The sequence below is a fragment of the Anopheles moucheti genome, chromosome 3, assembly GCF_943734755.1.
Source record: "Anopheles moucheti chromosome 3, idAnoMoucSN_F20_07, whole genome shotgun sequence".
Classification (NCBI taxonomy): Eukaryota; Metazoa; Arthropoda; class Insecta; order Diptera; family Culicidae; genus Anopheles; species Anopheles moucheti.
Genome location: NC_069141.1, coordinates 63,189,657 through 63,213,446, shown reverse-complemented (window position 1 = coordinate 63,213,446; position 23,790 = coordinate 63,189,657). Strand labels below are relative to the sequence as shown.

At 43.4% G+C, this 23,790-nt stretch overlaps 1 protein-coding gene across 1 annotated transcript in view; it reads left to right on the top strand.

Moving 5' to 3' along the window:
* Positions 1-1,273: 1,273 nt before the first annotated feature.
* Positions 1,274-23,790, top strand: part of LOC128301303 (homeobox protein 5-like) — a 137,259-nt gene continuing 114,742 nt past the window's right edge. Inside the window, exon 1 of the mRNA XM_053037705.1 lies at positions 1,274-2,403. Coding sequence (XP_052893665.1) covers positions 1,623-2,403 — 781 coding nt within the window. The 5' untranslated portion in view covers positions 1,274-1,622. The remainder of the gene's footprint in view (positions 2,404-23,790) is intronic.

The window sequence follows — 23,790 nt, the reverse complement described above, 5'->3', positions numbered from 1 at the left end:
AAATAGCTGTTCTACTTAATACTTTTTAAACTAGATCTTCAAGCACTATAAAGATACTTAAAACCAGAGTAGTGGGTGAGAATTTCCAATGCCTTTGACATAAATTCCACTAATGCTAACCTTGACGTCTACGTGGCATTAGTGATCATGTGACAAATTCAATTTAGTGCACTCAATGTGAACTGTTTGTCATTGGAGTTAGAGATTGAATACAATATTATTGGAAACGATATCTGTAAACCTAAATATTGTAGTACAGGGAAATATTGAACACAAATCAATGGTAAGGTACACAATCAAAGGTAACGCTTAGACAGTCTACGAAGAATTGAACTCTCGTCTAGACGCCAACGACACCATTAATGATTGCTGGTTTTGATTAATAGTGATGCTCCAAAATGAGATGAAGTTTAAAAGTCCTTCAAGAAACCTCATCAGATACAGTGTATTTCAATATCAGACGCCGCAGATGATCATTCAAACTCCACCAAAGATCAGTGTGAGAAGAAAATATCGAGATGAAGTTTGTCGAGTGAAGTCCTTCAAGAAATCCCGTTCGTGCGTTCATGTGCGTTCGTTTGAAACTCCGCTCCTTTTGAAGCAATACCTCACACGCTCATAGCTACAGTGTATTTTAATATCATACACCAAAGAAGGTCTTTCAAAATCTACCAAAGATCTGTGTGAGAAAAAACTGACGAGATGAAATTGAAAAGCTCTTCAAGAAATCCCTCTGCGTTGGTTTGAAACTCCGCAATGGTTTGAAACTCCTTTTGAAGCAATGCCTCATACACTCATAGATATAGTATATTTTAATATCATAAGTCACAGATGATCGTTCTGGCGAGATGATCCTTCAAGCTCCATCAAAGGTCTTCAGTTGGAGTCAATAAAAACGCTATCTTGTTTAACTCCTCTCAGAATGCTCAATGATTTCGAACCAAGTTAATTCCTCGACTCCTCGGACTTTATTATTTGGAGTATATTATTATGACTTCGATAGAACATTCCCAGGTTTCAATGTTATTGTATGTAAATGGGTTAATGACAGTTATTGCTAGTGGGATATGGAGCACACACTCTTTACTACTAATTATTTATTGCATATTTAGTATCTTGAAGAGTTGGTGTCGTTTGTAGTCAACTAATAATGTTGGGTTTTTATTTCACTTCCAGATAAGAGTGGCAACAGTTGTGTGACAGTGATAAACAAAACTCAACAAAAGTGGTCCGAAGCTGCTGAAAAGAGAAAATCCAACGTTCCGAAAATAAGTGTGCGAAAAAGTTAAACAAAAAATCCATAAAGAATCCAGTGAAGTGTGAAACAAACCCTAATTAGGTGAAGAATTTATTACCGCCCGGTTGACAAGCCAAGTGCCAAGTGATAAGTGCATTGGAATACGGCTAACAATAAGGTGTTATCGGCCGGCGGCTAACAGCAAGGGCCGCGGCCGTGCGCTGTGCTAGAAGTGTGGTGCGATATGGTGAGGTGCATCGTGGCTGCAGCGGGTAGCTGTGGTGGCAGTGGGTCACCCCAACGGTGAACACCGGTCGTCGCAGTGGCCCCCCAGAATGTGTCCAGTGGTGCCGCGGGGGCCAGCCGAGCGTACGGGCTCATACTAATGCTGCTGACTGCACTGCTCTCGTCGGCGTGTTCCCTAGCGGTGCCATCGGCGGCACAGAAACACTTCGCATCCGGCGGCGATCAACACGGCCCACTGCCGGCACCGTCAACCACACTCGCCTCCTCGTCGTTCGCCGCGATCCCGATCGTACGTCCAGCGCATCCGGCAGCGGTGGCCACCCAGACGCTGCTCCATCAGCATCACCCGGACCGGAAGCAGCATGGCCACCGGCGACCAGTTGACCCGGCACACGGCAGCGCGGAGCAAGGAAGCGCCGGGGAGGAAGCACATCCCGATCTGTACAATTTGACACTGACGGCGATGCGCCAGTACCTGCGCAACCACCTGAATGCGTCACGCTTCGGGAAGGCACCGCGCAAGCGCTCGCACGTACACGTGGACGCGGTGGATGTGGAGTTCTACCGGCGGTTCAAGGAGTTCAACAGCAGCCAGGCCGTGCTGGATGGAGTCGCGAGCCATCTGGCGTCGGCCGGCACGAACAGCACCCAGCTCGGTCCGGAATCTTCGCTAGTGCCGGCCGTGAAGGACGCGTCCGATGCGGACCAACCGGTTGAGCCGTTGGCGATCGTGACGAACGTCACGCCAGAACCGTCGCCGGTAACGTCATCGTCCGCGGCTCCCTCAGCCGGCACCGGTCAGCGCGATTACAGCGTACTCATGGATGATCCGCGTGGCTACATCACCGTGTCCTCGTCGTTTCCGCTCCGGCCGGGCAAAACGTCCACCACATGGAACACCACCTTCGCCCAGCACAGAGGTAAGTGAAGAGTAAGACGTTCCAACGTCTCCTTTTAGACGTGGTGCGTAATTTATAGCCCGGTGGGACAACAACGCAAACAATTCACCAAGCGCGGGCGAGCAGAAGAAGTCCCCTACACCGGACCGGGACTGCTCGTTAAATCGCTCATTTTATGGTCATCCCGTCGACGTGTGACACTTCGCAACGGACGGATCGTAGCGCTCCGCAGCTTCACCGCTCCCCCCGGGGACGATTCCGGATTGAGTGTCAAGTTTTGCCCTCTGCTTGATGACTCCCCCGTGGCACGAATTGCATTTCGCTGTTGTCTCTGCTTAATCTTCGACTTCGGCATGGTGCAGGATGACATTGCCCAAAAAACGAATTTGGCCCAAAACAAAAACAAACAAAGCGCCCCTGCACGGAAGACGGAATCGAGCTCTCGGTATCGTAACCATTTCTTACAGGGTTAAGATTTCACTTTATCCCGTTTTTATTCATTAACGAGCAAAACGAGCACGATGGATGCAAAATTCGGGGGAGGGCGAGAAGGAGGATGAATAATGATTGGCCTGCGTTTTGCGATGCACACTTGAAGTTTGTGGGGGGAATGTGTCTGCTTCATGGCCGGATGGTTAAATGTTTCAGATAATTTTTTGCTTTGGTTCTGCGTCGAAGATTGATTCGGATGCTATGAAATGGACACCCCGAACCCATCGAAGTGCAAGGCTCCAGCTGCGACGGGCCAGCCGGTCGTTTTGCAAGGATTAATAGAGTGCAGATAGAGGGTTTTTTGGTTGGTGTCTCAGTGATGTGTCTCGACGTTTCAGAGCGAGCGAAAGGTGTGACATCGCGGATCGCTGAATTTGCTGGTAACCGGATTCCCGCCGGTGCATCACCAGTTGGTCCGTCTGGCCGCGCAGCATATAACGCCTGCACGTTACATATTCATCTACGCCGATCTCCGGCGATCTCCGGCGTTTCGCATCCAATGCTTGAAGTTTTCGCAAAAGGTTCATGGTTAAATGGTAATGAGCATCTAGACCTCCGGCATTTTTTCTTCGCAAGGAAATGAACGAGATTTGAATGGTAAATCGGATGCTCTCGGATGGGCCCAATGTCGCACTCGGTGCGCGTTGCAGCATTTAGTGTTCTGACGACACGCGGCTTTGATGCGCGCGTAGCTAATCCGTGGCGGCCATGGCAGTTCATTTCCAATATTGCAAGAGCGAAAAGGGAAAGCAACTGAAAGTGGAGTAAGAATATTACTTTTGTTTTCTATTCAATGAAGTTAAAATTCAGACATCATTGAATAGCAGATTGATATTGAAGATATTGAAGACTTTCGAAGTTGATACTGGAACTCTTGGACCTGGAGAGGAATCTTCAAGCCAGGCAATGGGCAACCTTGGACACTAGTTGTATTTTTAAGCGCCGAAGATCATATCACAGCAAGTTTTATCGGAATTCTAACTACAACCTTACCTCGCTATAGATCGCCCACTTTTTTTCCTTCCCATTAGTCCTGAACCATTATCGAATCCAAGCATCTAAACATGGGCTACTTGAAGTTGCTGAAAAGTCCCGACAAACGAATTATCAGGTCGAAGGAATCAGGCGCGGATTGTTGGAACTGGTTTTGCTGGTCACCGTTTTCAACTTGACCGATTCTGTCGCTATGCGCCGCACCAGTTGCCATCTGTTGCAGTGTTTTACGTTTGCGTTGTCTAAAAGCGCCTGATGCCCACCATGCCCCAAGCGTCCAATCCAAATGTCCGTTGGTCACGAAATAAACAAATTTGTATCTAGTTTATTTATTTATGCGCTGACGGGCGAAGGGTCGTTTCGATTGCAGGGTGTGTGTGTGTGTGTGTTTTTTGGGGTAGATTGAAGTTTGCGCGCTGCATCAGCATGATGATAACACGCACTGATTGGCCCCCGGACGCCGTCGCGCGAGTGGAAGCTTTTCGTTGGCGCACGACCTAGATTTTGTGCTGGAAATTTGTTTTATGGCCAAGCCAACTTGCCATTGCAAGCGACCATTTCACTGTCAACCGGGCTGGTGGTCGTACTGGACATCAGCATCAGCGGGGTTATCAACGTCCATCTTGGCAAACCGAGTTTTACCGCCCGTGGAAGCTTAGAAAAAATGCGCTCACACTCGGCGAAGATGCCCGTTCGAAAATAACTGACCTACGGCGAGCCAGAATCGCCCGCACTTTGATGTTTCCTCTACCAGCTCAGGGCTCATCGCGATTCCACGAACCTAGCATACCAACATAACGTTTCATTTGCGTAACAGATAGAAGTCAATTGATAGCTCACCAGCGGGGCGAAGATCCGGCAATGAATGAATGGACGGCAGTGTTTCGATTGCGGCGCACTGATAGCGCATGGATCCTCCTTTCTCATAGCACACAGCCGCACAAAAAAGGAAGAGCAAATAGTACGAATGAAATTCGCCCTTCTCCCGCCCCATATGGCACCATCGGTGCTGGGCAAAATGCTCCACAGCTCCATTTAAACGGCACGAAACAGCGTGCTGAGGGTGTGTCTGCGTGGTTGGATTGGCTTCGAAAAGAGGAAACCGTAGCAAAAAAAAAAAAGCAAAAAAAAAAAAGTAAAGAAAAGCAAAAAAAGGTGGCTCATCATTTTCGTTTCGTTGACTTGCAAATTTATGCACGAACCATCTCTCGCACGGTACGCTGGTTAGAGCCCTGCTTTGGTTAGAGATGATATTCCGAATGCGACTTGATTAAGTTTATTGTAGGGGTCCGATTTGAAAGCCATCAGTAGCTTATTGTATCTTCCTTTCGTCTGGGAGCGACGGGGGAGGGGGGGGGGGGGGTGAGTTCTTTGAGCACTGGTGACCATAGTGACCGTTGGTAGAAACCGACGGAGATTAGATCGTTTTAGTGTTGTGTGGTTTAATTTCATTGTAAATTGTAATTTTCTTTTAATGCCAGAAAGGAGTCACTAGCGGGGCACTCATGTATAATGTGAGTGTGAATGATTCGATCTGTACTTAATTAAATACTTGATTGATATTTCGCATCAAAGAGGCCAAACTGTGTTATGAGCTGTTTTTTTTTAATGCCTCACAATTTTAAATTTTCGAATTTTATTCAGTTTGTTTAGAAATAAAACTTTGACTTGAGACTTACTGAACATGAATAATAATTGTTTATTTGTGAATAATTGGTATTACGTATTAATTAATTAATTAATAATTCCGTAATCCCAATCCGTAAATATTGGATATTAATTACGAAAAGTAATAGGCTGCTGGTAAGTGTCGCCGTCTTCGAACCGGTCGTGTTAGAATTTTATTGCTAATATTTCCGGAGAGTTTTGCTGAGATCCGCTGAATCTGAGATTCGCTGATCTGAAGGCTGAAGACTATTTCTGAGTAAAATGTCTTAAAGTTCAAAGGTCAAAGGTTAAAGGCTTAAAGATCAAAGCTGCTATAGTACCGCTGAAACATAGAAAATGTTAAATGTTGCAGGCAATAGATTTTGTAATTGTGTATCAGAATGTCCAGAAATACTTCAGAAGGTAATAATTGGAGGGCTGATAATAGTTTGGCCTATGACAGTAAAACACCTTTTTTTGCCAAATTATATTTTTTTATTCAACATACATCCCTTCAAGGGTGGGAAGCCAAAATATATTTTTTATATATTTTTTTATTTTTTTTATTATTATTTTATTATTTTATTTTATTTATTTTTTATATTTTTTTGCCAAATTATATTTTTTTATTCAACATACATCCCTTCAAGGGAAACTGATACACTGATCATAGCGGTCTTTAAATTTTCCGATACCCTTTTTGTAGTAGCATTTGTCCTTTACCTCAAGAAAGGCCTCAGTTTCGGCGATCACCTCTTCATCCGAAGAAAATTTCGTCCCAGCGTGCATCCTATTGAGATCTGAGAATAGGAATTAGTCACTGGGAGGCATATCTGGGGAATATGATGGGTGGGGAAGCAAATTCGTGGCTTAATTCATGATTTTTTGCCATTGTTTTCATTGATTTGATGAAACGATACTTTTTTTTCTTTAAATGTGGCCGTTTTTTGGCGATTTCGTCCTTCAAACGCTCCAATAACTTGATTTGGTAGTTGCTCTTAATGGTCTTTCCTTTCTCAAGATAGTCGATGAAGATTATTTCTTGCGAATCCCAAAAAACTTAACGCCAGAACCTTGACAACTGATTGTTGCGTTTTTCCCGTTTTGGAGCAGGTTCATCGTGTCCAGTCCACTCGGATGATTATCTATTGGACTTTGGAGTGAAGTGGAGAAGCCAAGACTCATCCATGGTAACATATTGACGCAAAAACTCGGATTTATTTTGCGTAAACTGCTCCAAACTCTGCTCCGAATCATCAACTCGTTGTTGTTTTTGGTCAAATTTGAGCTCGAGCGGCAGCCATTTTGCGCAGAGCTTTCTCATATCCAAATACTCATGAATGATATGTCCAATACATTCCTTAGACATTGGTTGGTACAAACTAAAAATGATATGGATTTAAATCTACTAGCACGATCTATGTGTTAGGTCAAACAATTATCAGCCGACCTGTTAGGTTCAGGTTATTCCTTTTAATCGCGTAGCAAAGGCTACTTTATACTATTTATACCTCGGGATCTCATCATAATTTGTTAAATTATTACTGACACATATTCCATTGTTTATAGGACAGTTAAGTTGAGATACGACCTCAGCACAGACCCATTACCAAGCACTATATTCCCAAGCAACAAAACCGACCATAACGGCTGCACTGCTTTCCCGACTTCTTGGTCTATTACAGTTCTTATGCAACAAACAGAACGAATGTCTCCGATTAGTTTACGCTACCCAATGCACGTAAGATTCCTCGCTGGGTGTACATCCTATCAGGACCGAACGTAATTACAGCACAGCCCAAAACTTCCATCTTGCACCACCGTGCCCTATTCGCAGTCACATCAGGTGGGTGCGCACACGATTTTAATTTAACCCACACCCCACGATCGTCTGGATCGCCCCCATTCCTGTTAAGGCTTACCGGTAGACGGGATTGCAGACTTAAATTAATGCCCACTGTCGAACGATTTATCCTGGCACCGACCGGCCGGTAATTATCGTGTGCCGGCCGGATGGTGCCTCAAGCTCGCACCGGTACGAAACGGTGACCCGGTACAGTATGCAACCGTGTAACCGTGATGCATCCCCTGTAGAGTGCATCCTACAGAACCTTTTGGGAGGAGAGAGTTTATCGTAAGATTTACGCTTAGACCGACGCAACACCGGGAGGAGTTCGCGTCGGCATTCCATTAGTGGCGCCGATAAGCACTCCTGCTACTGGGAAGCGGCCGTTGATGCTGCGTGCAGTGCAACATGGTTGCTGCTGCTGCAGCACAGCTGTTGGGCAGCAGTTTTGCATCCGGCGCACAACGGGAATAAAAAATATCGTCAGTCTATAATTCATATTAAAACGACCGCAAAAGGGCTGAAAGGCACGCAGGGCGACAAAGCGGACAGACTGCGCGGTGTGTAGAAAATCGTAAAATGTCTGACCGGAAAGTAATAGGCTGCTGGTAAGTGTCGCCGTCTTCGAACCGGTCGTTAAAGGTTCGTAAAAACGGTTTGGAATGAAAAAGAAATAACACAACAGAAAAACCGATGCACACGTACGAAGCCATCGCTACGTGGGGATAGTAACGGAATTAACCTGCACATATACGCATCGGGTACGGCTGAAGCAAGTAGTAGGAACAACAAAAAAGCATCCATAGCACACAGTCTCGAATACAAAAAAAATGAATATAAAACTGCATGATGACGTTATGTGCTGCAAATGAGTTTAAACGGCGTAAAGTGTGAAACTGCAACGGGCGGTTAGTGACCGAGCATTTTATATGGGTGTACGTGTGTATGCACGGCCATAAAATGACGTTGAAATTTGGCATGAAAAAATAATTACGACCTTTGCCATCTGTCTGCCCCGGGACGGAACGATGTCCCCATCCAGCTCCCAAACCCAAAAACAGGCCCCTCTCGCCATCGATCTTTGTCCCGGCCGTTACATACCTTTAAAAACTTTCAGATTGACAGTAGCGAAAGGTGACAGTGGCGTGTTGACGTGTCCGGTGTCGAAGATGGTGCACAGGCCTGTCGACCACCAAAAATGACGCCACGGAATATATAGCCACCCGTCTGGAAAATGGCAATAAAGCTTTCAAAGCGATTGATAGCACTGCATCGGCTGGTGCGAGTCTGCTGGCATCAATGCGCGTCAGATACACTGTAACGATCTGCAGCTGACAACAAAACCCCGAACGTGCGACTCCAACTGTGTCGCGGGATTCGTGCGGGAGTGAGTAGAATGTGGCTGAGTAACGGTTATGGTGCATTGGCAGCAACAATTAGCCGCCGTTTAATGGCAACCGGCGAGATACGGTAGGCAGACATCTGCATTCGGGTAAAAATTATGACACAACAATGAAATGGTGAAATATGCAGAAAACAAAAAACAAACGCAGATAGCCGCGTGATCGTGATGATGGTTTTATGGTATCGTATGATAATTATGCGATGATTTTGAAGGAAATTTTTATCGGCACTGCATCCGCACCTCAAATCAGTGTGCTGTTTGCTGTGGAGTTCAAGGTCCACGTTAATTCTGAGGTTCTCGTCTACAGACGTACCTTGTAAACCCAAATAACTTCGACGGCTGTTCAAATACAGATCTTCGGAGTAAAATAGCTAGATGGAGCTAAAATGGCAATGGTGAGGACGTAGACCACGAAGATGTAATAGTTTAAAAGAGTGTTCCTACTGTGTTTAAAAGAGAGTCCTACTACACATAAAATTGCAACGCGGAAAAATCGCTGTTGAGGCTTACCTAGTGGACTCCATTTTTAACCTTTTAGACAACTAAATATTTAGTAAGCTTTTACTTCATTGGACTTTAATACTATAACCGTACATTCGCTCCTTACGCTTAACTCCACTCACTAGATTGTGTACAACATCTGGCAGTTTCAGTTTCTTCTGAACGGGAACTCATCCTTCGCTTCGTTTCTACCTAAGATTTGACTGACTTGAGATGCTTACGTAGTGCCTACTTCATAATAGCCCAGAAGAAATCAAAAGTCCTTAGTTCCGATGCCTTGAGGAGATCCATGTCCTTGGGTACGAAAGTGATCCTCTAATCTTCGAACCACTGCAGGATAAAAATTGAATAGTGATACGAAACTTGATCAGGTCAGAAGATCGTAGGGTCCTCGTATTGCTTCAAAAGAACAAATAGACGCTTCCGAAGCAATCCTTGAGGTAGATCTCCCCGTTGAAGGTTTCGGAAGGAATGCACGGTGAACTCCAATTTCCCAAACCATCTGTTTGTTGATAAACTGTGAAAAGTGCTACTTCCTCATTATCTACTGCACATCAAACGTGTGCTTGGCGGTGGAGAACAGTAGCCATCCGGAAGCTGCCGGATGTCCACCTTGACGAGATCGCATCATCCATGATCAAACAATGAGGTTCGTAATAATCTTGCTGTGCAGTTTCCGGGACTGTGACTGTCAAAGTTTTTGACACAACCTGCCCATCTACAGTATCGGAGCTTAGAACGAATGACGGGAGAGGACGCCACCATCAATACAAATAAAAAGGGGAGGATCGAGCCCTATTCCTGTTGCAAATGAGAAAAAGACTAGTAATAAATTTTGAACGTCTCTCATATAAACGAGGCTGCTAAAGATTTACTTACGAAATGAAACTTTGCAACAATGAATTTTCCACCATTATCACCCGTTATGATCTTCTGCACTTTATACATATGCAGTTGCACCTTTTCCTACGATCTCCCAACGAAAGACTTGGACAGATTCAGAGGTTAACAGAGGACTTCGACAGAGGTGCTTCGATTCTTGTGCAAAATCGAAGATTAGCGACGTTGTGTGACACTTTGTTTTCCAATACTGTTCAATCAGCGATAAAAATACAGTTTATACTACTTACTATAAACTACCTGTACTTCAAATTTGTGGAGAAATTACCTAATTACATTTACAGCGTTATTTTCCTTGTTGTAATTGAGCACCGTGGGGCACTCTTAATTCAAACTTCTACAATAAATCCGATACATTTCCTCTATTTTGTAAGCTGCCAAACCACATTCCGTGTGTAATGCCTATATCTCTCGTCTTTACAATACAACAATGTTCATTCCTTCATGACTGGTACCGTAACGTACGCGATAATGAACTGACTGAGGCATCTTACGGTTTTTTTTATCAGCTCTCCATGGAAGCTGTCAACTAAATCCCTGGATGCATCCGCTCATACCAAGACAGATACTTTGTTGCTGTGCCATGCTGAATGCTGATAAATCCGTCGCTGAATGAAATCATATTTTACATTCCGATAGAGTGGCTGTGACGTTACCGGACGGTAGTGGCATTTCCTCGCACAATCGCCTACGGACGTCTGCGCGTATTGCAACATTGTGCGCCCGTGCGCTCGGTATGCAAGGTGGGAATTATCTCGCACAACAGTTGCCAGGATTTGTGAATCATGCCAAGGGAGCAAAAAAAAAAGAAGGAAGATCCATTATTTTTTATTCGGTTCGCTGCCAGACCGCCGAGCCCCGTCCAAGATTCGTTCTGCCTGCTTCTGGCATTGCACTTTTGATGAGTTGTTGGGTTGCTACCGGGAGCACAATCCGCGCATCGCACAACGTTGCAGTTGCAGCGTGATTTAATCCGGCGTAAAGCTGATTTATTTGCATGCCAATGCATACGTAACGTCCGGAAGCGCTAAAGAATCCCGACTGGTGATTAAAGACCGGGGAAATGGGGGATTATAATGCGGCTGCGTGCGTATCTATGAAGTGCCAGCGCTTTAAAGGATGACACGCTTGGTCTACGATGAAGTCAGTGACATTGTGCAGCGAAGGATAAAGGTATTGAGGGTTTCAACTCAATCCTGTTTTTTATTGTTGCTCAAGTGCATAGCATCAAACTACATGAAGTAGCGGGTGTTATTCTATCAGAGTTCAGATTGGTTCCGGGTTTACCGATGCTCCAACACTGTCTTTGAAATGTTTGGAAAAATGTCGGAAATTAGCATTTTAAGGGTTTCAAAATTGTTTTATCGTTTGTGATGCATTTAGACAACTGTACGAATATGTTTATGTACGACATTGGAAGAATTACGAATAAGCTAAAGATTTCGTAATGCAAAATTGAATGTTTATTTGTTAGATATTCCGAGTTCTGAAGATGTCTAAATGATAATATATAATGCCCATGACCTCCATTTTGGGACATTCTTAGATGGGCTGTTCTTAGTGTGTCGGAAATGTCGGAAATTAGCATTTAAAAAGTTTTAAAATTGTTTTAATGTTTGCGATAAAATTGTTTTATATAACTGTACGAATATATTTATGTTCGACATTGGAAGAATGACGAATAATCTGAAAATTTTCGTGATGCAAAATTGAATGTTTATTTGTTAGAAATTCCGACTTCTGAAGATGTCTAAATGATAATATATAATGCCCATGACCTCCATTTTGGGACATTATTAGATGGGCTGTTCTTAGTGTGTCGGAAATGTCAGAAATTAGCATTTTAAGGGTTTCAATATTGTTTCAATGTTTGTGATAACATTATTTTATGTAACTGTACGAATATATTTATGTTTGACATTGGTAGAATGACCAATAAGCTGAAAACTTTCGTGATGCAAATTGAATGTTTATTTGTTAAATTTTGCGACTTCTGAAGCTGTCTAAATGATAATTCCCATGACCCCCATTTTGGGACATTCTTAGTATGCCATTGTACATTTTGCCCTCCTGCGATCTAAGGGACTAATCGCATAAATCTGACAATTGTTTTACTTATAGCTACGTTAGAATCGGCAATCAATAATTATGTAGCAAAATTAAAACAATTTAATTTAAACCAACATGGAAAACAACCTTCAAAATCATTATTTTTCTACCTCGTTCTATTAACAGATGCGTGCTTTATCACAACAATGGTTAGCCGCTTCTTTTCCATCGTTAAATGACTTCATAAAAAGCAGACTTCACGACTTTCAGTTGTCCACTAACGCAGCACAAATGAAATGATTCAGCTGCAGCTGGTGGAGAAACACAAAACTATCCAACCAACACTCAGCCGAATTACGCTGCCAGGAAATATTACTCAACGCCCACCCACCGCGAACATCTGCGGTAGGCGAAATGTGAGAATGTCCAAAAAGTTTCGCTCCAAATCGTTACTGATTCACCCAGTGTGTGCCCGTGTGAGGACAGAACTGCACTCGTGGCAGAATTTTCCCGCACCCACCACCACCCCCAGTACAGTGTCAAATAAAAAGCGTCAGTTTATATTAGAAGTCACATATCGTTTGTGGTTTTTTATTTGCGGCCGGACCGTTCGTGCGGTGGACGGAGACACGTGTCGCAGATCGGAGATCGGTACAGATGGGGATGAGGCGCAAGATAAGACCGGAGTGTCGGCGTTGCACTGACAGATACGGGATAGGGGGCCAGATGAGCCCCATGACGGGTGGTGGTCGTTTGCAGACGCTTTTTACAATTCAAGTAACCGCTGCCTCGCACAACTCCGCCCCAACCCCCGAGCTGCAACCCGAACGAGCGAGACGGTCTCGAAAGTTTTTCGCAACAAGGTTCGGTGGTAAAGTTCTTTTTGCCTGCCTGCCTGTGGTCGCGAACTTTCGGCGGAGCTTGTGCACAAAACGACCTCGTGCCACAGTCCGCTCCCGGTGGCGGTCCGTTTGCTTGCATTACCGACCGACCGAAAAACCGATCTCATTTGCTGAACGAGGTATGTTTCGGATTATTGTGGCACAAGACCATACGGCGATGCGGGTTCACTCGGTGGGCAGAGGAGGAGGGGTTGACTGGTTTGAGCTTTAGCTAAAAAGTTTGCTCGACAAGCGCCACCCGAGAACATAAGCAAAATGGGATTAAATTTGGCAACAGTTTGTGCTTCATAATTTATGCAAAATTATGAGTTTATAAATCAAGCGTTTCTTGTTTTCGGACGAGGGTTTGTAGCTGCTGGCCTGCCGGGCCACCCCGGCTCATCCCGATCCTCATCCACTGTTCCACAGGCACTACCAGCTGATTGGCCATTGGAATCGATTCTTTTTCGGATTTTTTTTTTTGTTTTGTTTCGTGCATTCGAAATATCTGTTCTCGGTACCAATCTGATGCCTGCAGGACGTGTAAATATCTCACATTTCCAATTTCTTGCAATAACCTCAACGTGCGCGTATTCCTATCGCGATCGAGCACTGTCCTGCCTGCCAATTCATCCGTCCGTTCGAGACAGCGGATCGAACCTGACGGGCCAAGGATTTCCAGCGCGTTGGATGTGAGCTGATATCTTACTCCGTGTGAACGGAACGCCTCGATCGGAATATGAACTCGCAACCGCTCAACTGGTTCGTGGAATAAAATTTTATGTGCTTCGATACGTGTGCCCTCCCCAAACTGATCCTCCTGCGACTGGAAATGGATAAAACGCGCGAGTGTGTCGTATTTTATACGATTTGATGATTGTTGCCTGTTGTGGTTGCATTTCGGGCGGAATTTACTTTTTATTTTTGCGTGACTTTCCCGCGCCCGCTACCCCGGAGTTTTGGAAGGCAAATGAAATTGCGATTTTATTAGCGAGCGGTATGTACCGGTTCGCGATAAAATTACCCCACGGGATTTCGGTTGCGCGAGTTCGGCGCACCCGGTGCGGGTTAACAGCGGTGAATAAACACTTGTTCGGCAGTGGCCGGATCCTGAAGGGCAGTAAAGCACGTGCACGATCTTTTTATCGACCATTTCGGTGGGAATGGCGATCTTTCGCGGGAATGTGAATAAAATCGAATATGAGTTGTGCGAATGGTGGAATGTTGTGTTGCTGTGAAGAATCGAAATGGAAATTCCAGAACCCGTGTTTGGCGAAATTACATAAAAATACAAATTGGAATTATATTAACAATCATGCGTATGCGTTGTCTCGAAATGGGTGACAATTTAGCGTCTCTTAGGGATGCTTCAAAAACAGGATTTTTCAATTAACACAAATTACACAAAACTTTACTTTACAAATTTTCATTCAATTCATTTTTTTAAGCGTAAAACCTGTACAATTGAGTCTTTTTCGTCGAATCTGTAATTTAAGTTATTTGACGTGTTTTTTACTGGACAGATGCATTTCAATGCATTATGGATGGACATTAAGGTTAATGCGACTGACAATTCAGAAAATACAACTATCAAATTAATCATAAAAATATTTAAAATAATATCAAATTGTTCCAGGACATGATTTATAACAAATTAATCTTGTTGAACCTATTACACCCCAGCGTATGAAACTACATGCGCAAATATACACTTTTATAAAATTATATTTTTTGAAACTAAAGTTTTCTGTTTCTTACAAATGATACCAGATGATAATTAGACAGTCCATATATCGTGGGTGAATTATGAGCGATTTTTTTGTGAATATTTTGATAAAATTGGGTCGAAAAACTGAGCATTAATAAAAATATTGTAAATTAGCTTTATAAAAAATTTCATGTTGTTTAAAATTTTGTAATCAAATCATAATAGACAAGCAAATTTAGATTAGAAGAGGGATTTAGAGATTTAGAATAAGCAACTTTTTAAAGCAACTTTTTAAATAAAATTATTGCCCAGACACCTGGACTTATGAAAATGTCAACAAAAAAAGCATCCAAAACCCCTCTTTTGGTCTAGTCCTAAATGGATTACAGAGTTTTATGCCATTTGGAATAAGATTTCGTTCCTCTGGGATATTATGGGTTAACGTTATGATGACCAAATTGCCACAATGTTTAAATTGGCATTTTGCATTGCAAACTTATTTTTATTTTAACTTAAAAAGCTTATTTTAAAATCCTTAACAATTGATTCCATAGTTCTCAAAAAAACATAGTTCAGACAAATCGTAAGCTAGAAGAAGTTCTGAAGTAAGAAATAGCATGAAGTACATGTATTTCGGTCACGAATTTCCAATAACAAAGAAACACACAGCAAAAGTATTTGGAATGACGTCTTCCATTTCACGCCGGCACGATAATAAACTTGTTACGAAATGCTACGGAATGACTTATCCACCTCACACATTGATTGTATTGACAATTTCCACGAAAACAATTCCCTCGAGATTACAAGCAAATCCCTTCCGGTTAGTCTGATTACGATTCGGTGATCCCTGCACAAACCGGTGCTCTTCTACTAAAGGTAGCTCACTGCGATACCGGAGCGGCGGAAAGAAAGGCTAATCCGTTTCCTTTCCTTGCATTCGATCCCAACAGCGCTAGTATCCGTGACCCCCGTCGGAAGCTTGTGCGTTTGTACGGGGCGTAGTGTTACATCCTCTTACAGGTCACTCGCGCCTGGAACAGCTCAGACAGTCAATCACTGTAATCCCTGCTCGAGCCGAATTCGCACCCAACGCTCTCCTGCGGGAGCCGGTCTCGCTTTCGGGGCGACAGGGGAACGAAATTGGATTTATTGTAGCCCCGAACCCCGAAGGAAGCTAATTTCGGTACCGAGCAGCAAAAGGTGTCCCGGCGAGCTTAGTAGCTGCTTAGCAGGTGCATAACGTACCGGGGTCGTACGATAAGACGCTACCCTCAACGCCCCATTCAACTCGTTCGATTTGACGCTGTTTTCGGGGGCAGTGAACGTGCAAAAGGGTCGTGTTATTTTTTGGGAGGCTGTGAGGTTGGGCTGGCTGTACCATTATCGCCATTTTGTACGCTGCAGCATATGGAACCGGTGGTTCGTTTGCATGCCCTGCGTACCTTCTTGCGTCGATAAAATGCGGTACGGTCGAGGTCGTGATCGGTCACCACGCCGGCAGCCACGTGTCGTTTGCGGACGGGGCAAAACGTCGGGAACGGCTTGCGACAGCGCGGCACAAGTGGTCGCATTGGTCGCGCCACTGTATTGTGTGTGTGTGCTGATGCAACCATTTCGAGTGCCGGGGTTTTTTTTTTGTTTTTTGTTGAGTGGAGTCGGACCCTGTCTAGACAGGGACTAGACTTCATAAAAAGCGACCGAAAGCATGCATGCATTTTCACGCTTCCGAGCGCACACCGGCGCATGGGCGAGGACAATAGGCGGTGTTGGTATGGTTTGGTGCCGCACCACACATCCGTCCCGTTCCCCACGCGGGATGAGTTTGTCTTCTGCCAGTGTTCGATGATGCATACAACTGGCGCTTACCTTTGATCATGTGGCACGCGTGGGGGTGTGCAACAATTTGGGAATTTTCGTTACTTTCTTTAGCGGTGGATTGAAAGCGATGAGAGAGTGTGAGCCGTGTGGAGGTAGAGGAGGAGGGTTTTCGCTTCCTTTGATCCGTGCCCGAAGAGCGTTTGACAGTTTTTTGGGAGTTCGATTTGCTTGTGGCCCCCAAAATGGAAAGGAAAAACGAATTCGTCGTATTTTGTTCTATCTTTTTGATGCTGTTTTTTTGGAAGAAACGTTATGTGGCAGCAACGAAACAATTGTTTTTTTATGCACATCTTTCTTACAAATCATTGTGGTAAAAAAAGAAAAACCAAAATGGTTTTAATTTTCGACAGGATTTTTCCTTTTATTGACGATTGCCTTACCATGCAAGAAGGAGTAGGATGTATTGTTTTATGGTGGTTTTAATTTAACAACTCCCCATTATTGTCAAGAAATGTACTCTGACTGCATGCATTTCATTTTCAAAGCGAATCCTCCACCTGCATGGCAAGACTGCTTTTTATTTTAATCATCAGTATAATGATTTCTTCGTTGATGCATTCACACGATGAACTGCACGGAACTTTTTTAATTAATATTGCGCATAAAAGAAACAAATCATATAACCGACATAAATGAGTGATGACAAAAAGGGAAACAATGATGAAAATAAGAAGGAAAAAAAATATCTTTGCACCATTCCTCACAATACTCTGCAGTAGTACATTAATAAGCCTCTCTGATCACAAAAAAGGCCCTTCGACTTGTGCAAATTTCCAAATATTCGGCGGCTCTCCATTTCCACCGGTGGTCGCTCAAAATAGCACCATCGCCATCGCCAAAAGAATATATTTTGATTAACATCCCGCTGTCAGTGATGGATGATGCATGCGGTTTTAATATGCAGATCAAGCAAAGCGCACGCCGGTTGCGCAGCATAAAGCCAACGCTCGGCTTCCACCAATAGGTCAATTAAATGACTGATGATCATCCAAAATGCGACAGCGAACGCTTTGAATTGGAGCTCCACGCCGGTACCGGCACCGTCTCGTTCGTTTGAATGCGTTTCGGAAACATTCTGAAAGATGGCTCGCCGAATATGAAGAACCAGACGGGTTGGCATAAAACAACAAAAACTAAAAAAATAACGGAGAACACACACGGACAGTCTGGAGGTGCCAAAACCAGACATCCGTCATTGTGCGCCGATTGGTAGACAGCGAAATGGGTAAATGAAAATAATATTTTAAAAATCTGCACCGCACCGAAACGGCAGCGGGATAATAGCGAGGATCGTTAACGTGGAAGCGTGACAGCATTTGCAATAATCATTCACGGTGCACTTCGTTTCGGATGATTATTTTGTCTTTAGTCTTTGCGCTTTCTGTAAGATTGAAGTCGATGCTTTACTTTTATTTTACTTCTACTTCCATTAGTATTTAAAACAATTTTATGGTGCAATGTTATGTAAGTAAAGTTAGTTACAAAATAACCAGTATCTTTTGTTTTTGCCCCGTTACAAAATTGCGCACGGGTTATTGCACTTGGCGACACAAAAGAAGAAGAAAAAAAAACACAGAATGGCCAAGACAAGTGTCAAACTGCAAGACAAAAGAAGGAAAAGCAAACAAACCAAAGAAAAAAAAAAGCTTATGCGAAACCCCCCCCCCACCCGAAAGTGAGCAAAATAAATGTCGTCTGGAAATTTATGCTGCTCCTAGGGTTGCATCTCGGACTGCTCGGGGTGTTTTTATCCCGCATTCATACGTGTCCAGGGCAACACAAAGCAAAACAAAAAAAAAGAAGCAAAATCCCCCTTACAGGGTCGTCATAGTCGGGGTAGCTGGTTTGGCTTGTGGTTCATAAATTTCAGCTCTAAATGATCGATTAATTATGGAAACCGTTCCGATCCTTTTGCACGACGGTTCGGGGCTGCATTTTATTCGCCGTTCGCTTTCGTACGGTCCAAAACATGATACCGTCCCGTTCGTGTTTTTTTTTTGCTGTTGTTGTCTTGTCTTTTGGCTCAATTATTCTCCGGACACCCGGACTGATACGGTTTTGGGTTCGATAAAAATATGAAAAGCAGACAGCGTGATGAATCGCAAAAATGGATTAATAGATGGGTTTTCTAACGCATTCTAAAGGCGTCAGTATCAGCATTCCTTCGAGTCATCTTTTATCATTCTTCAAAGGGGATGGGGGTATAGCGACGTGAGATTAGAACTGGAATTTATGTTTAAAAAGCGAAAAGCAGCTTCTATGGTTGAGTTTAAAATTGTTTTCAATAATTATTTTACATACTTTGTCTAATACAGAGCTTTGAGATCAGGCGGGATAATTGGAAACTTTCCTTTATTTGCTTCAAGATTAACTGGATAGTCATAAACCAGTTGTGGAATCCTTCCGGCCTTTTAGAACTTGATGAGAACTTTTAGAAAAAAAAAGGATTTAATACATTATAACACTTTCTTAACTTTCGTTTAGGTGGAAAAAGCTTTGCACCAAATGGATTTTACCAAATGGAAGTTTTTTTTTATTATTGAGGTGATTGAACTTCACGATTCCGTTTTAGAAATGTTTAATGTTTTTAATTTTTAATATAGTTCATATTATATAGAGTGAGAAATAAATACCAACCAAAACTAAAATATAACTTAACAATATAAAATATTCTACCAAATGTCTAGGTTTGATTTAACAACAATAACTCTTTAATAATTCTTGAGTTTTTAGTATTAGTATCGATATCGCCTGCATCGAATTAATTTCTGTTTGTTGGTAATGAAAAAAATGGCGTGTTTGTTTTAGAATTCGTAACAAAGTTGGTAAAAATTAAAAATGTAAATGTCCCAATACTGCCAAATGCTCCAACCTTTAATAAATTGCACGAATAAATGTCTGCCTTAATCAGTCAATCCAAAATTCGTACATGGTCGACTCTCTCGGTCCAATCAATATAATCGCATCCAGTAAGGTTCTAAATTAATTAAACGAAATAAAATGAAACCATCGCACCATCGTCCCGCGGAGTGGTTTCTCGTTTTGCCAATTTAATGCCACTGGTTAAACTGACCGAACGGGGTCACCGAATGGAAATTGTCTTACCACCTAGCGTCTTCGCGCGCCGGCAGCTGTCTGGTCCTTGGCCTTTTCTGTGCATATTTTTCTCGCACACGCTCTCGCGCCTCGCAGCGCGTTTCCGTTTCCCCTGTCCAGCGCAAACCCAGCGGCGGTTGCCTAATGACCTCGATGAAAACCATTTAATAAGGTTGACTCGGTTTATGTGATTTTTATTACTGCTCGTTCATCCCGGCGATAAATAAACACATTTCACCGGTGCACTATGCGTCAGGCTGCACCGACAGGGACGGCAAAAACATCCCTGCCAGCAACGGGCGTGGCGTGACGTTGCCTGACGACAAACTGACGAGTAGCAACCACCACAGGCACTTAACCGCCGCCACTGGAGAGAAAGCGAAATTGTGATTGAACAGAAAAAAGCCGTAAACGATGAAAAACAGCCATGGCCATTTATAATTGTCATTATCATTAAAGGGATAAGGATTTTTTTATCTGCGCCATCCTTTCAGCGCCAACAGAAAAGGCTTTCAAAAATTACATTTGACGAGACGCGAGACGAGTACAGGCCGTAGGCTTTTTTCGGGGGACGTTTACGAGCCGTTTCTTTGTAGGCAGCCGACACAAAAGGCACAATTTACTTGTCTCCCTATAGGCGACACGTTTACGGCCAGAAACGGTCAGGAAAAAAGGAAGCAAATTAAAACATCTTCGCGTACGGACGACGTGCTGCTTATTATCCCTCGCACGGCGGATGTGTCCGCCACGACGCAGACAAATGTTGTGCAATTCTGTCGTTACATTATTTCCCAAACCGTCCCCATTACCGGGTACCGGGGTAGCATGGTCTACGCAGCAAGGAAGGGAACAGCTCAACAACAACAAAAAATGGCAAAACAATCCTTGTTTTCCAGCGTTTCCTAATTTGCTTAAACCAGACAAACCCGATGGGTTCGCGCCCGGTGGTGCTCTCACTCGGCGATGCACCATCAATCTCTGTCGCGAAATTAATTTCTCTCTCAACTGCACATGACATACGATGCCAAATATCTACAACGCAACCGTAGATACATCGAAACCACCATGCACATGCAAAGCAGGCGCAGAGGAAGGCATGTACCAACAAAAGGGAGGAAGGAAGAAAAAAAATGCACCACCCGAAAACACCAACCCCGGCGGTCGGATCGAGTGTGCGTACGCTGTCAGATTGCTTGGGCGAAATATTAATTATTCTCGAAAATAATAAACAATTACCGAAAAAATGGAGGCCTTTTACGCTGATTTATGGGCTACAACGACGGTGGGCACAAGAGATTCTTCAGCTTTACCCGGTGGCACCACGCAGGACAACAGCAACGGTTTGGGGTTCGACGCCCGCCATGTTGCGGTGCGGACAGGAATAAGTGGCACATCGATCCTGCTGGAACGAGTGGTGGTGGTGATGCGGCCAACGAATTCGGTCACTGTCCGGACGTGTCCGGTGGTGCACTTTTGTTCGCCGTACGATGGTGATGATTATCTTACCCCTTCTCGGGCACTTTGGCTAATCTTACCGTGCCGTATCAACAGGACGTTGTTTGGTTTAGTAGGTTGCGCAGAAGGATTGGCATCCGTTGATTGTATTTTGATGGGATGAGCAGTAATTGTGCGGTTACAAGTAGTTTAAAACCAGGACATGATTATGATCTTAACGCTTGATGAATGAGGCGAATTACAGTAACTAAAATGACCTTGATTGGGGGAGAATGTTATTATATTGTTACTAAATATTAAATCATAAAAATCTCAAGATCAGCTAACTGTTGATCTACCTGATCTAACTAAAATGTAACAACTATTAAATAAAATTAATTGTTATAGAGAACGATAGAGAGAACGAACGAAGTATTATATTCTACTAGCATATTTGTTGTAATCTAGCTAACATAAACGATTAAATTAATCTCACTAGTGGAATATATCGGTCTTCATACGACAGGATCGGTTTAAAATCCCATCTGCACCTATAGCCTCGTTGCTAGACTGACTGTCCCGTTACGTAGTAAAATAAGTCTAGTGAACCAGAAATGGTAGTAAACTAATGGATCTAGAAGGTCGTTACTCCAAAAACATTTTTTTACTATTTTATAATTCAATCAATAACATTGATAGCTTTAAATTACCACCTTTTTTGTAAATATATTTATGAGCAAATCTCGTAAATGTGTGGTAATCTCTGTATAGTACAATACATGTAGATACGATAGTCAACAGAAAAATATGGTTATTTTGAATTTTCGGTTACTTTTTTTTGTTTCGTTAGAACAGCCTGGCGGTATCGACTTATTTTACCACGTAAGCCAGATAGTCAGTCCTTGCTACTGGGGATTGGTCCGGATGGGATTTTGGTCCGGGCCGTTCGTGTAAAGACCGGCTCCTCTACCATCATGCCACCGGGCCGCCCCAAATTTTACAGTTGTATAATCGAATCATATTTTTAATTATTATATTACCGAATATAATTTTATATTATGAAAATTATAATTATAATTTTTTAGAGTGAAACTTTGGAATAGATATCCTTTCAAGAAGCGTCTGTACTTGGCTAATATTATGGCCAAAAGTTGTACAGGGAATTAATGAGATGGAACAACAAAAATGTAAGAATAGATCATAAAATGGCGGTAAAGTCATCAGTAGTTTCAGTCCTCTTAATAGCAAATCCCCAAAGTATGTCAGTTGTGGTATTATATTCTTTCTCTTGTCATAATATCTTGTTAGTTATGTTTCATACCAAATAATTATTGAAGAATACCGTAATAACTTCATTAATTAGAAGATTATCTTAATCTGATTGAAAATATTAAGATCGTCCATGTCCACGGTAGATTAGACACATTGGACTATTCAGATGTGGTTCATTAAAGTCATAGGACCATAGGCTAAGACCAGCATCAGCTGTAGAAGCAAGTGTGCAGAAGGTCCCAGCCACAAACTGTGAGTAACATTTCGTAGCATTACCAAAGTAAACATCAGTCAAGCCAGCCAGCACACTAAATTAATGATGTACGTCCCGAACCAAAAATTTACATTGTTCCACAATGTTTCACGACCAAAAAACACGACCGCCGAAAAAGAGATCCGTTCACAATAAGAGAAAGAGCTGTAATTTGAGCTGTCTAGTGAAGTGTAATTTCGCCATTTGGTGGTTTCCGTCGTGTTGCATCAGCGCCACACCGGACCGCTGCGCTTGGATACTGACCAATAATTCATCCACCGCTACAAAGTGGCAGCGGTTCACCTTGTCCGTCCTTGATGTATGTGCTCTGCTCTGGTCCGTCGGATGTTTTGGGGCGAGTGAAATAAAACCAAAAAAAAAAAAAACAACAAAACCACCTACTGGCCCGAACCGCTGTCTGTCTGTTTAACAATGTCTTGGCAAGTTTGGCTCCAGAATTCCTGGTCGGTCCAGGGATCGCGTACGCAGAAGGCACTCGCTCACTGCGCTGCTGGCCTTTAATTGCGCCGAGCGTGTATCGGCCGACGAGACAAGCGTAAACTATGGCCTCCGGCATCTTGGTGCACCCGGAATACAGCGGATACAAAGTGATGTAAAGTGTCTCGAAAGTTTTGCCCAAAGTTTTGCCCCCCCAAAGAGTGTGGCAGGCGTGAGCGGTGAGGGTTAGACCAAACAGGGGGAAAAAAGAAAGAAAACCGTTGGCTACATTGCTCACCACAGACAGGATGTACTGGCTGTCTTTCGGAGCGTCTAACTGGATCCTTAAACAAATGTTACTTCCGATCAAGCCACACCGGACCGTGTTCGGTTCGTGTCGGACCGATAGCATCGGTACGATCTGGAATATCTTAAATCAACTGTTACCGAAAGTTTATCGTTACGCTTCAATGCACCAGCAGTAGCAGCAGCCGGTCGCTTCCGGCTTTGCGCATCATATAGGAGCGTAAAAGTTTTTTTTCCAAAGGACCCTCTGTCACCGAGCGGGGTTGGACTTGCGGGGCTGTGTGTACGATGGCTACCAATTTCGGT